Below are 15,132 nucleotides of genomic sequence, written 5' to 3' on the forward strand. Positions count from 1 at the left end.
GCTATGAGGAAGGAAGGAGGTGGGCGGGATGTTCCGGCCACTCATCTCCGCCCCTCCGCTTCTATTGGGCGGCCGCTCAGTGACGTCGCTGTGACGCCGCACGGACCGCCCCCTTAGAAAGGAGGCGGTTCACCGGTCACAGCGACGTCGCCGGGCAGGTAAGTATGTGTGATGGGTCTGCGCGATGTTGTGCGGCACAGGCAGCGATTTGCCCGTGTCGCACAACAGATGGGGGCGGGTACCCACGCTAGCGATATCGGGACCGATATCGCAGCGTGTAAAGTAGCCTTAAGTCATTTATAACCAACAATATTGTGTGCACTGAGGAAATCATCCAGCCCTTTTTTAAAAGCTGTTATAGTATCTGCCATTACTACCTCTTGTGGTCGGCATTCCACAGTCTGACTGCTCTAACTGTAAAGAACCTTTTCCTATTTAGTTGTCGGAATCGCTTTTCTTCCACTCGCAGTGAGTGCCCCCTGGTCCTTAGTATTGTCTTTGGAAGAAATAAGTCATGTGCACAGTCCAGTGAAACTTTATTCTCATAACCTAAACCAAATTTGGGAGGGTTTCAGCTTTCAAAAGAGTAATTTATAAAACCAATGGATTAATTTAAAGTCAGGTTATAAGCTTTTATTTACATAACCTGGATAAGCGAGAGAACTTCTGTCAGGGAGTGTACAGTGATCCCTCACCTATCACGGGAGTTACGTTCTAGAGACCCCCGTGATAGGTGAAAATTCGCCAAGTAGCGGAGTTATATTTACTCTGTATTTTTCGGATTATAACATGCACTTTTCCTCCCAAAAAGTTGCGAGGAAAATGAAGGGTGTGCCTTATAAGTGGAATATAGCTTACTGGGTGGTGGTGGAGTGTGGTCACAGGAGGCAGGGGCAATGCGGACTGTGCGCTGCAGAAGGTGAGGCAGCGGCCATCCTGAAAATGCCAGCAGTGCGGGATTCAATTAATGCCGCCTGGAGTCAACGCATACACAGATGGAGCTCTTGGCTCCAAATCTCATCTATGCACACACCGCCTCCGGCCCATTGATCTCCCAGTAGCGGACTAAAGGAAAATGGTACCTGGAGGTGGCGCATGCATGGAAGAGATCACCGTTCGTCATTGAGCCGATAGTTCAATCTGCGCCATATCTTTGAAGCCCACACTGCTGACAGTTTCTGGATGTTCCTGCCAGCGCATGCAGCAAGCATCTGGAACACCCGCCACATCGCCCTGCTCCACCACAGCCCCCCGCCTCCTGTGACCGCACTTCACCACTGCTGCCGACCCCTCGGTACCCGCTATACAGTGAAGCCGCAATAAGCGAACCACGATATAGCGGAGGACGACTGTACTAGCAAATACCTCCAATTAGAAATGTAGTATAGTTCTCCTGATATAGCCATGTCTCATACCTTATGTGCAGGGCATTGCAGGACCCTATGGATCAATGGTTACGACCACGAGCAACTAACTAACTCTATATGCGTGTTCATAACCATGGATACCTAACCTACAATGCCCTGCACTTGAGGTAAGAGACATGGCTATATCAGGAGAACTATGCTACATTTCTCATTGGAGGTATTTGCTAATACTATTATTATTATTACACCTTCTACATATTGGGATAGAATCTTGGTGATGAGCATACCCCTTTGAAGGGAATCTGTCACCAGGTTTTTGCTCTCCTATCTGAGAGCCGCATACTGTAGAGGCAGACACTATTCCAGCGATTTGTCACTTACTGAGCTATTTGCTGTTATTTTGATAAAATCAATGTTTTCTCTGCTGCAGATCTAGCAGTTATACAGAGCCCATGAATATGCTGGACTACTTGCAGCATGCCAAGTAGTCATGTAATGATAATCCCCTGCTGATTAATCAGTGATTTTATTAGAACTACACTAAGCAGCCCAGTAAGTGACACATCGCTGGAATCAGGATCTCTGCCCCTACATTGTGCTGCTCCAGATTAGGTGGAAAAAACCTGCTGACAAATTAAATTCCCTTTAAGGATAGAGCTGGTATACACTATGACAGTATGACAGTTTATATCACGGCCACCATGACAAGCAAGTGCCAAGGATTTATTTAGAAAATCTGGCATTTCAAGAATGATGGAAAAATGATGCAAAACTCCTGAGAAATCCGATCCTATTGGAATATTTGATATTGTTATAAAATCACTCTTTGCCATTGAGTTGGTAATGACCACAGCTGACTTTTTGTCACATTGTCTTTCAGATTGAAAGATTTTTTTTCTTCTAATATGAAATTCATGTTTGGTTCCTTTCTTAATCATCCGTCGTATCTTTCTTTTTCTTAGAGGTGATCAAACAGTTTCCTGGAAATTCCCAGCTGCCTCCAGGAAAGAAAGTAAAAGGTTCCATATAAGCGATAATTCCGGCCAGAGAAGCCCCGACATGCCCTGCAATAGCAGCCTCACATTGCACAGTGCCCAGCTCAGCGACACCGGGCTCTACAGCTGCCACTACCCGTACATCACCACCGCCAAGAACCCCACTGCAATCTACATATTTGTGTCAGGTAAATCTGAGCTGCTCATGGTCCTATTTGTACTTTTGGACTTCATTTTGGTTTAAAAAAAATGTTCAAAAATCATCAGCGCATGTTTATGATTAAAGGGTTAACTCATCCTATCACCTCTTCATTCACTATCTATGATACGGCCACATTTGGCAGTCCCGTAGAGGACAATTGGAGCCGTAGTGCTCAAAATACAGTGGTATAAGATAACAGAGAGGGATCCCCACCGCAAAGATTAAAATACCCCTGACGAAGGTGACGCCGAAACGTGCGCGTTGGGGCTGGCATCACATGTGAGCACTGGTATCTCCGTGTCCAGGTAAAAAACCTCTCTATATGTCTCTTCTTTATACCTAAATCTTGGCTGAATTTTTGCCACAGCTACTCCCTGCACTATAGTTCTTTCAACTCTTATATATGCTTCATAAAAATTGTTTTCTGTATACACTTCTTCAACCTCCACTTATACATGTGTACACACACTTTGTAAACCCTCCCCCTTCCCCCACTTTTACATGTAAACTTACACTTTACATACCACTGTCAATACCACTGTACACGTGCAGGCTGATAACTGTGGGTTTTTCTCTGTATGGTTATACTATTGATGGTAAATTGACATGATATTCCAACCCTTTTGAATTTTTTCTAACAACTTTCAGCTATAGTATTATGAATTGGTTTTACATTTTTGTATGCCTTTAATCGGCCTCAACACTAATATTGTAATACCTGTACTTTGATACTTGCCCTCACTGCACACAATATTAATACATGTGATGCCACTGTTTTTAGGTTTTCTGCCAGTTGGCAATCATTTTTAATAATAAAGTTGTTATACTTTTTTGACCTAATCGGTTTCCTTTTGAATTTTTTGTTCTATGTTCGGTGCCTAAAGATTAAAATAGGCCTCGCCTTAAAGGGGTTGTTCACCATTTTGGACAATTTCTATTTCTTAATTATACATGCAATTAGGGCTTAAAATCAGTTTTCCAATTGAGTTTCATTAAAAATTTTGCACTATTTGCCTTCTAAAGTCTTGTCTATTGCTGGCTGCAAAATGAGTTAACTGAGAATCAATCAGTGACCTTGTTCTGATGGTCTGACAGGGAGTCTGTAACTCTTTTATCTCTTTTTCTGAGCTCTTCTGTAGAGATGAGCAAACTCGTGCAGTTGATCCGAGCCTCCATGGGTTGGGAGTTGACCCGAACCCCAATGGAAGTCAATGATTGGCAGTTTGTAGCTCCGCCCACAAACAGCCAGCCATAAGCAGAACACATCCGGGGGAGGGCGAACGCTATTTTTCTATTTTTCTGGGTGGGTTACACACTACATCCGATTACGCTGTTACCACCAGTGCGAGCCGATCAAACACTGCAACGGCTTGCACTGGGCTGATATCACGGAGTGACTTCGGTGAACCCAGGGGAGCCTATTCTGGTTTTAAAGCTGGTTGCTACTGCGCTCACCATAACCCTGGAGGTACCCTCAATGGTAGGGAGGTCGAGGTCACCACCTTAGGCCCTATCTCCTGTCCTCGTCCCTAATGTTATAACCCTTCCTCCACAACCCACTACCCGGGGGAATGGGCAAGAACAGGAGTCAACACCTCACCAACAAATATGGACAGACAGGGGTAACAACAACAAAACCTACTCAAACACACGGTAACCACACACAAAAGAGCCACAAAAGGTGCTCGAGGGGAGACAAAATAAAAGGGGGGAATAAACAGACTACTGGGGAACTTCGAAACCAGAACAAACATACCTGAGAAGGCTGCAGCAAACTCCAATGCTGCAGCCAACAGAACTGAGCGAGCAAATAACAGCTCCTTCCACCTCCTGGCCAAGCTTCCTAATGATAGAAAATAACCAGCACCCTTTCGTGGATGTAGAGGGTATTTATAGAACCTGGTTGTCGTCCTGACCGTAAACACCTGATCAGGAGTCAGGAGCTGCTCAAATTAACCCTCTCCTCCCCAAAGGAAAGGGAATTCATGTAATCTGCAGAGTCCCATAAGACAAAGTGAGACTCTGACCCTGAAAATGTCTGAAACCTCCGCAACAGGGGAAAGTCCGTGACAGCTGAGCACCGAGTGTGGTCAGCATATGTAAAGCATGCGGGCTCCGAACCCAAAATCTGTTGGTTTTTTTTGTAAAGTATGTGTTCGGCTTGAAAACCAAACATTGCGTTCGCTCATCTCTACTCCGCTTAGCTGATTTATGACTACAGACCACATCACAGGTGAATGTGCCTAAAAACAAAGAGCCTGTAAAAGCCAAGAATTTTCATGAAATCTAATTTCAAAAATATTTAGCTCCATATACATGAATTTAAGTTAAAACAATATTGTGACCCAGAGGTGGAAAACCCAAGAAGTGAATGTTTTTCAACTTTCAACATAAGTGTCTGATGTGTTTCACGATGCTTGGTCCAATTCCAAAATTGCAGTTTTTCTATAGTGTCTTTATCAAGTTTTGACAACCCAAAAGTAAAGAGGATTGGAAAAATCAGTGCCCCCTCTCACCAAGAAAACCATAACAGCAGAATGATCTGCCTTTATACTGCCCTTGTCTATGACCACCATTGTAGTTCGTCTGGTTTTCCACTAACTCTGTGAATAGGAGTTATATCACTGAATAACTAGTAACATTGATAAAGATGAGTGAACCCAATTTATAAAGTTCGGGTTTCACACTGAACGCTGAGTGTCTCAGGCTCGAGCCCGAACATGGTCTAAAAAAAGTCTGGGTCCGAGTTTGGGTGCTGTTCATATGCTGATTACTCGATTGAGCATCACTGTACTTGGGTATGCTTAGTGCTCGGCCTAGTGCGAGCCACTTGAAGTCTCTGATTGGCTTTCACTGGGGGCAAAAACAACATTTTTGGGTGTACTGTGTCCAAACAAAAACCTTCCGCACTCCCTCTCCTAAATGCTATTGTTATGGCTGGCTGTATGTGGGCGAAGAACCGAACTGCCCAATTGTTGACTTCCACTTTCTCGTTACTCAAGTTTAGCCCTTTAGTTTGGGTCCCTATTGACTTATCTGGAGTTCGGGAACAACTTCAGATCAAGTCTGGGCCCCGAAACGAACTTTAAACTAAAGTCCCAGTGAATCCGAACATACACGATTCCACTCATCTCTAATAATTGACACTCCGAGAGCCACATTGACCAGATTAGTTGAGCTGAATTAACTGATGGAAGATGCCAATCTACAGGATGTTGAGGATATTTTATTGTGATTTTCGATGCAGTTGTATTCTAACTAATTTGCATTTTAAATTCATTTTTGTACTAAAAAAAATAATTTACAATAAAATTCTGTAAACTGTAGTGAGCTTAAACTAAATTATCTTAGAGAATGGATAGGATAGGCGCTTAATTTTGATTATTGAAGGTCAGATCCATGGAGCTTCATGGAGCTGGACTAAGCTTCATGGATGATGGATAAATAGTGAAAGGTTTGTGACAATAAAGCTAAAGCGCCTCAACCCATCTTTTTTTGTTTACCAAACTGGTCTTGGAGATTTGGTCCCATTAATGATAGGTCATCTATGTTCATATAATGGTAGAGTTGGAAAGACCTCAAGGTCCATCGGGTCCAACCCCCTGTGCAGGTTTTCCTAAACCATCCCTTCATCATGTTGGGATGTGACCAGAACAGAGCCAGCCTCCTTCATTGTCACAGATGATCTTCAGACAGGAAGGGTTCTCTGTCATGTGCTGATACCTGAAATGATGCCCTGTGTCAAAAACAGGACTGGAATTGACGTAGGAGGGACCTGGAATGAAGCAGCTATCCAACGATGAGGGCACGAGCCCTATGTAAACTAAAATATTAAGTTACATAACTAGTAATTCTATTAGTTATTGCTGACCTATACTTTGAGTCTTCAAAAAAGATCACTTGGCGAATAAAAGTCCCTTCAATGATTGAGGAAAAAAATGAAATAATGAGACTTAAGACAAAAAGAATCTCGAAATTCCATTCTTTTCTCATTTTTTACAAACATGGCATTCCTCCCTCTTCCAAGCTATTGTTTCCTTGTTTGCCTGCCGATGTCTAAATTCCAGTGTTTGGCTGAACTTTTGTACCCCGTCTCATCCTCTGGAACTCCCAACTTCCTGTGGGCCAGACAACCCCTTTGACAGTCTCTTTGGACCAGGAAGTAACAAACTGGGGAGGATAAGTATGTCAGATGTTATCCAAATGGCTTATATCAACTAAATACAAGCCCAAATCGTCATGGGCCTAAGGTAAAACTGGATTAAAATATATTCTTGGAAAACGACATTGGCTTCAACAATTTGGCTGTTGGAGTGGAAGGATGCAGATTCTTCACCTCTTCATGTATGATGGCGCCAACGGTTCCTGCAATACTAATGTATCTCAAGGTCTACTGTCTGTATCTGAAGGAAATTACAAGTTTGTTTATTAGGATACGCAGGACAAGAAATGTAACATTTAGTATTGTGAGTTCCTCCGACAATAGTGCCCTCCTTAGCGCTGCGGTGCTCAATAGGGTAATGTAGACTGCTGTACAGGAGGTGATAATTTGCTGACAGATCTGCATTGAAGCCAGAAGACATGTAAAATCCTCATGGCACCCCTGTGCTGTTGCCAAATTACTCTCACTGCCAACAGTAGGAATTCTCTGAATTACATAAATGCTTATTATGCTGTTATTAAAAATGGAGCTTTTTCAATTTGACAATTTTTAGGTCTTTTGTCAATAGAGGTTTTGTGATTTCAAAAGGAGCTGTCACCAGGTAAAAAAATGACCCGTTTTGCTCTTATTTTATTCTTGCTGCTCCCCTGAATGTTTACTTTTTGTCTTTCATAAATCCATTATACAGTTCCAGAAATGTGGGTCTTTTTTATGGTCTTTAGGAGCATTGATCACAGGATCCTCGGGGGCGTGTGTTTAGGCTGCTTTGCATAATTACCCTGTGACCACACCCCTTTAGCACTAAATAAAAAGGCCTATATCTCTGGAACCATATAGCGGATTAAAAAAAAAAAATGCGGCATACTCAGGGAAGCACTGGGAATAATTTTAGAGCCCAAAATTGGCCACTTTTGACCTGATGGCAGGTCATCTTTAAGCTCCAGGATTCCGATGAATTAGCGATCAGCTGGCAATTAGCTGATCACTGTAGATCCAAAAGCTAAATCCCCCTAGATTATTATCACACCCCCCTGTGATAATAATCTAGGGGGATTTAGCTTTTGGATCTACAGTGATCAGCTAATCGCCAGCTGATCGCTAATTTATCGGAATCCTGGAGCTTAAAGATGACCTGCCATCAGGTCAAAAGTATCTGTAGAATAGAAGTTTCTCTTTGCAGGTGTGCTCTGCTTTGTCTTATAGAGGGTGTTCCTGAGCAGGGGTTACCCGCTATGACATGTATATATCTAAAGTAGAAAGGTTGTTTTTGATCTTCTAAAACCCACAAGTAGAAATGAGAGAACCCGAGGTTCAGTGTATGTGCCAAATACAGACTTTACTTAAAAAACAGAGTTTAGATTCAAAGTACGGGTGCTTTATCTATCAACACCACTCGCGCATGCATCACTGTGCTCGGGTATGCTCGGTGCTCAGCCCAGTGCAGTGTTTGATCGGCTCGCATCGGGGGTAACAACAGCATGATCAGAAAATAATGGAAAAACCTCACTCACCCACCCCAGAAATTATCTGTTTATGGCTGGTTGAACAATTAGTGATTTCCACTGGGGTTCAGGTCAAGTTCTGGTCGCAAACCAATGTTAATTTAAAGTTTGGCTGAACCCACCGAATCGAACTTCCACCGGTCATCTCATCTCTACCCACAACTGTGAAAATTTCCTCAAGGCTAGAATTATACATTGTGTTGCCTATTGAGAGACATAACTAGATATCAAGTATATTGTCCACATAGACCGTAGGTGGAGAACCTTGAGGTTGCATCACCTCTTCTCTTCCCATGGAACAATTTCCATAGATGACATCTATTTTATGGAGTCCTAATAAATCTGGGCTGAAATACTGCAGTAACTTACTTTCTCACATGAAATAAGTCTAAACCTTAAACAATGTGTTTCTGACTAACAAGACTATGGGGTCTTAATAAGATCTGGCAGCAACGAGTGGTGACATTATGTCTACAGAGCGGCTATTTGTCCACCTTTTCGTGTTATCTATGGTAGAATACAGGAAATTGCTCTGTAACACTTACACAGTTTGGAATTGTTATATTAATTTTGTGATATGAATGACCGCGTCCCTCTGGGAGAGCCAGTAATCATTTCTACAGATGATAAAAAGTATAGAACTATTGACCTCCTCACACATCTAGCAACCCTGGCAAACAAGCGTGATTTTCAATGGTTATCCACAATCTGCAAAGTCCTTAAAATAGAAGGAAATCATTGTTGGCACCGCCTTATTATAATAATATGGATACCATGGTTACTGTTTTAGAAATTATCCACTTATAATATGACTACAACTTCCCTTGTGTGAAGTACAGGACTAAATATTGATATTTTCAGAGGTTCTATCTTAAGCCTGGGAACTATTGGTTGTCTAAGGCTGCTTTCACACATCCGGTTTCTGCCGTCAGACACAATTCGGCAAAATGCGAATAAAACGGATCCAGCGCCGGATCCATTTTATTCCCCATTGACTTGTATTAGCACCGGATTGTGCCGGATGGCCTTGCGTTGCATGTGGCGTCCGCCGGATCCAGTGAAAATTCTTCATCCGGCTGCCGGAAAGGACGCAGCATGCAACAGTTTTTGTCTCCGGTAAAAAAACGGACCACGCCGCATCTGGCGCGCGTCCGGCATATTGTATAATGGAAGCCTATGGGCGCCGGAACCGGCATATGACGGAATCCAATGACTAATCCGGTTTTTTGAACTGAGCATGCTCAGTATCACAACGGATCCGTCAAAAAATGGAAGGAACGCATGGATAAAACTGATGCGACAGATCTGTTTTTTCGCCGGATCCGTTGCATCAGTTTTTTCGCAGGATCGTGCCTGATGGCAAAAACTGGATGTGTGAAAGCAGCCTAAGCTGCTCAATGCACTTGTTTTAGGGTTTGCACTGGGACCTTGCAATTTATAGTCCTAAATTGGAATCCAAAAGTGTTAAAGGTGTTGTCCTATAATAGAAAATTGCAATTAAAGGGCTTGTCCAGTTAAAAGATATTGATGATCTTTCTTTAGCATTGGCTACCAATATCAAATCAGTGGGATCTGACATCCGGCACCCTACCAATGGCAGCGTACACACTAAAGAGAGCTGAACAGGTGCAGCTGGCTTCAGTTTTTGGCATCCAACAGCCGCCAAAGCTAGTAACAACTGATTGGTAAGGGTGCTGCATGCCGAGCCCCCAACTGCTGGACCCCAACAATCTGATAATAATGACCTATCCAAATGATAGAGTATCAATATATTCTGCCTCACCAATGCTTCTATGAATGTTCACTTCAGTGACTTATGCAACTTACTAAAATACTTCCAGCCTATGGGGTGCTACGATCTGCAGCTACAGGCTAAGTTGTGGCCACTGGTCTCAGTAATTCCTCTCCCAGTTTGACTCAGACACTTCTGTGTCACAGCTGATGTATAGACAGAGGGGGTCTGGCTTAGTTATTAAAATGAGCCAGTCAGCCAGACCCCTTCACACAAAGGTCTGGTCACATTGTCTTATATGTTAAAATATGAATACTGCCAGTTAGGTGGGGGTTCCAGAAGTAGTAGAGCAGGACTGTTGCCAACAGGCACCACCTCGTGCTTGGGCCAGGTTAGCAGCGGAGTGGAAAAGATAGGTTTAAGGGAGAATTGACAGATGCGGGAAGGAGGGACAGTAGGGAGGTCTCGATAATGGACATCTCAGGATAGGGTTGAAGTGTGAGAAGAAGTGGCCTCCGTGCTAGGGCCGATCAGGGAACCTTGAAGTAACCTTAAGAGGTCCAGAGCCTACGGCTCATTCCGGTGAGCTTAGAGAGTCTTTTGGCTATAGAACTGTCGGGGGCCAGCAGCAGATGCAGGTATGAGGAGTAGGGGGAGAGGATATACAGACCGCGAAACTTGAAGATGAGATCCAAGATAGCGGGAGGGAATTGGTCGAGGAGCAGTACTCCACACCAAACGAAAGAAGGCCATGTCTGTCATAACGGTATGAAGAATAAAAGTGAATGATTCTGGTTGGCCATGTGAACTCCACTGTTGCGTGAGTTACTGTCTACGGCAGTGATTGACACTGGCCTGAAGAAAAAAGTAAGTGTCATGCACCCCACCTGAAGTCACATCCGCTCACAGGGTCTCTGTGGTGAAGGAGATCGGCCTAGTGCCTCCCTCCTTCATAAACTCCCTCTCCAGCTGCATCTCAATAACAGCTAGAGGGGTGTCTCACATGTGGTCCAAGAGGTAAAGCCCTATACAAAGCTAAAGGATGTGTATACAGGTAGGGTGATAATTAGCTGTCTGTTTTTTTCGAGTTGATTTTTCTATATACTAATAGATTGTTGTGTCGCCCAGGGAATGGGGTACTCGGTCCCGGGCAGTGTATAACTGGGGAATGTCACTTTGGGTGCTTTTAATGAGGAGTATTTACAGGGGAGATTAAAGTCATTTGTGTGACGCCACCTACGGGTTGCGGTTAATATTGTGTAACCGCCGCTGCTAAGTTGATTATTTCCCAGGGCTGATGGTAATGGCAGCTGTGGTGGTAGGCCCTCTGCAGGTAGAGCTGAGCCTGGGAGATGTATAATGGAGTAATAAGGGAGACCACACCGGGGTTGTAGTTAACAGTCGCTACTCACTCTGGACCCTTGGATGGCTGGTTCAGGTCTCTGTATTTCCAGTGCCAGTTGATGACTCGGTTGCTGTGTCCCCAGCACTCTCAGTGTGGTTGGTTCCCTGTAGCGTGGAGCATTTGGGGCTCGACTGTCCATTTTTCATGGCAGTCTGTACGGCGAGCGGTGTGGACCCTGTAGGGCTGGTCTGTGTCCTGAACTCAGATCCTTGATTTATTGCTGATGCCCACGGATTTGTGGGTCAGTGAGGTCCGTGAAGGTTCCCTCACTGTGCAGGTATTTGCCAGGCCGTATGAAACTGTCACCTGATCTAGGGCCCTGTGCCCCGTGCGTGCTCTGGTCCCAGCAGTACTCTGGTGCTCCCACCCTGGCGACCACTCTCCTGTGCCCCCGGGTCACCGTTACACGACCCAGCTCTAGGCACGTCTTTCCACTTCACTCTCTACTTCTGACTCCCTGTAAACTGACTGACTGCAGTCCACTTCCACCAGGCTGTCTAGTTCTCTGGTCAGCCTCCACCCTCTAGGTGGCCTTTCCCCTTGTCTGACTAGTCAGTGCCCCCCGGTGTGGAGTGGTAACTAGGATTTTAGTGTGTGTTGGTGTTGCTGGCACTGGTGTTCCAGGTCCCAGAGGGTAGGCCCTGCATCCCTGTAAAGATGCAGTTCCCTGTAGTGCCCTGAGTGTCTCAGGGGCGCTACATATACAGGTAGGTTGATAATTACCAGTCTGGTGCTTTCGAGTTGATTTTTCTATTTACTATTAGATTGTTGAATCGGTCCTCACTAAAAAAGATTTAACGGAGAAGTCCAATCAGCATTACTCCCGTAAAAAAAGCTATTTTTAAAAGAACAGTCAAGGTTTTGTAATGCATAAAATCACTATTTTTTTCAGAAGTCACTAAAATAGAATAGTTTAAGTCTGAGCTTCCTCTCTGGTGTTACTGGGCTATTTCCTCTCTTTGTCTTAAGGTTCGGATGAGCTGATATCAGTCACCAATCAGCTTGGCTTTTGAGAGGGTGTGCACTCATCACCCTTGTCTAATGGCCAATCAGAGGATGGCAGCATTCTACTATTCTCTGTAGTATTGGCCAGAACTTGATGACTTTCTTCTCTCGTATGAGAAATCTTCTTTGCATTGCGATCAGTTCTATATTTCCTAATTTTTTGTTGCACTTCTCTTTGTGTTAAGATATGCAATTTACATACATGTTTGCTTTTAATTAAAATTGAAAGATTGATGCTGATATACAGATGCCAGTGGCTTAACTCTTCAAAGGGAATCTGTCACCGGGTTTTTGCTATTGCATCTGAGGATAGCATAATTTAGAGAAAGAGACCCTGATTCCAACAATATATCACTTAGTTTACTGGGTGCAGCAGTTGTGATACAATGAAAGAAATTCATGCAGTAAATGTAGCAGAGTTCAGAACGTAGTCTTGATTAGCAGCTCTATATGCACATTTTATATTGGGGGCATGGTTTGAACTAAAGGTGGCTTTACACGCAGCAGTGAAAGCACCCGCCCCCGTCGTTTGTGCGTCACGGGCAAATCTCTGCCCATGGTGAACAATATCGCTGTAAAGCGGGCTTTACACGCTGCGACATCGCTAATGCGGAGTCGTTGGGGTCACGGAATTTGTGACGCACATCCGGCCGCATTAGCGATGTTGCTGCGTGTGACACCGATAAGCGATTTTGCATCGTTGCAAAAAAGTGCAAAATCGCTAATCGGCGACATGGGGGTCCATTCTTAAAAATCGTTACTGCAGCAGTAACGAAGTCGTTCCTCGTTCCTGCGGCAGCACACATCGCTGCGTGTGACGCCGCAGGAACGAGGAAGCTCCCCTTACCTGCCTCCTGGCCGCTATGCGGAAGGAAGGAGGTGGGCGGGATGTTACGTCCCGCTCAGCTCCGCCCCTCCGCTGCTATTGGGCGGCGGTTCAGTGACGCTTCAGTGACGTCGCTGTGACGCCGCACGGACCGCCCCCTTAGAAAGGAGGTGGTTCGCCCGTCACAGCGACGTCGCCGGACAGGTAAGTATGTGTGACGGCTGTTGTGCGACACGGGCAGCAATTTGCCCGTGTCGCGCAACAGATGGGGGCGGGTACCCACACTAGCGATATCGGGACCGATATCGCAGTGTGTAAAGTAGCCTTAACACGCTACTTACCTTCCTAGCGACGTCGCTGTGGGCGGCGAACAACCTCTTTTTTAAGGAGGAGGTTCGTGCGCCGTCACAGCGGCCCGCCAATAGAAGCGGAGGGGCGGTGACCAGCTGCATAAACAACACGCCCACCTCGTTGCTGGCAGGACGCAGGTACGTTGTTGCTCGTCGTTCCCGGGGTGTCACACGTAGCAATGTGTGCTGCCTCAGGAACGACGAACAACCTGCGTCCTGAAGCAGCAACGATATTTTGGAAATAAACGACGTGTCAACGATAAGGTATTTTTGATCATTAGCAGTCCGCTCGTACGTGTCATACGCAACGACGTCGCTAACGAGAACGGATGTGTGTCACGAATTCCGTGACCCCAATGACATCTCATTAGCGATGTCATTGCATGTAATGCGGCCTTAAGAGACACATGAGTTGTAGTCCAGGTATAATAATCTCCTGCTGATCAATATTGATTGTAGTAAAACTACAGCACAAAGCCTAATTTGTGACACATCCCTGAGATCAATGTCTCAGCCCCTACCTGATGCCGCCTTCAGGTTACATAGCAAAAACCTGCTGCCAGATTCCCTTTAAAAACAGTGTTCCTCACTGACTGTGCCATTTGTAATACTGGTATCTTTTGATGTGGCAGAATGGCTCCTATTCCCCCTGAGGATCATGAATTTTTCTATTAGGCACTGGGGAAAAACAATCATTGGTTTATTGATAACTCGATTATATAATTATTTTATTTCATTCATCATCATTTTAATGATTATTTTACAGATGAGCGCACTGCGTTCGTAGACACACATAACCGAGAGCCCCAAATAATTACCATAACCGAAGGAGAGAGGCTGGTTATTCCTTGCCGGGTTACATCACCGAATATCACCGTCACATTGAGACAGGTACTGTACAATATGGAGACACTTGTATTTAAAAAGTCTGTAGATATTGAATGTGAAAAAAAGTTCAATATTGTATGCCAAATGTAAACTAGGCAAACACAAATGTATTTTAGTTTTCTATATTACATCAGTGGTCTGGTCTCAGGCCAAAGGAAAATATATATATATATATATATATATATATATATATATATATATATATATATATATATATATATATAATTAATATAATTATTTTATAATATGTTATTATATAATTATTAATTAATCATACATATATATTATTAATTAATGAATGAATATCTTAGAATATTCTTTGAAAGTTGTGATGTCCCAGCAAAGGTAAAGAGCTTCTCTCCACTTTTTGTGTTTGGAGACTTGATGAAGTGGGCTGACTGATTCCGTTTCATTAACAAAGCCAGCCTCCTTATCGTTTTCTGCATCTTCAATGATAAGGAATGGGGCAGAAAGACTCTCCCAGTTCATTAGCTAATCCAGTCCCGTTTTCTGCCTCTGTGTCACCTGGCTTAGTTAAGGAACTGACCCGAACAGCCAGCCTCCTTCATCATGGTCGGCATAGAGAAGGCAGGAGAAGCTTCCCATCTGTTTTGTAGCTTCACAGGTTACATAAAACGCTCCCATTCCTGGAATATGAATTGAAATTGGGTCACTTCTGCAGTTTAGAAAATTAAGCA

General features: G+C 44.1%; 1 protein-coding gene across 1 annotated transcript in view; it reads left to right on the top strand.

Annotated features, from left to right (window-relative positions):
* FLT1 (fms related receptor tyrosine kinase 1) overlaps window positions 1–15,132 on the top strand; it is a 157,729-nt gene that overhangs the window by 54,851 nt on the left and 87,746 nt on the right. The window contains exons 3-4 of the mRNA XM_075337366.1: window positions 2,330–2,550; window positions 14,313–14,437. Coding sequence (XP_075193481.1) covers window positions 2,330–2,550; window positions 14,313–14,437 — 346 coding nt within the window. The remainder of the gene's footprint in view (window positions 1–2,329; window positions 2,551–14,312; window positions 14,438–15,132) is intronic.

This window comes from Anomaloglossus baeobatrachus, chromosome 2, assembly GCF_048569485.1.
Source record: "Anomaloglossus baeobatrachus isolate aAnoBae1 chromosome 2, aAnoBae1.hap1, whole genome shotgun sequence".
Taxonomy (NCBI): Eukaryota; Metazoa; Chordata; class Amphibia; order Anura; family Aromobatidae; genus Anomaloglossus; species Anomaloglossus baeobatrachus.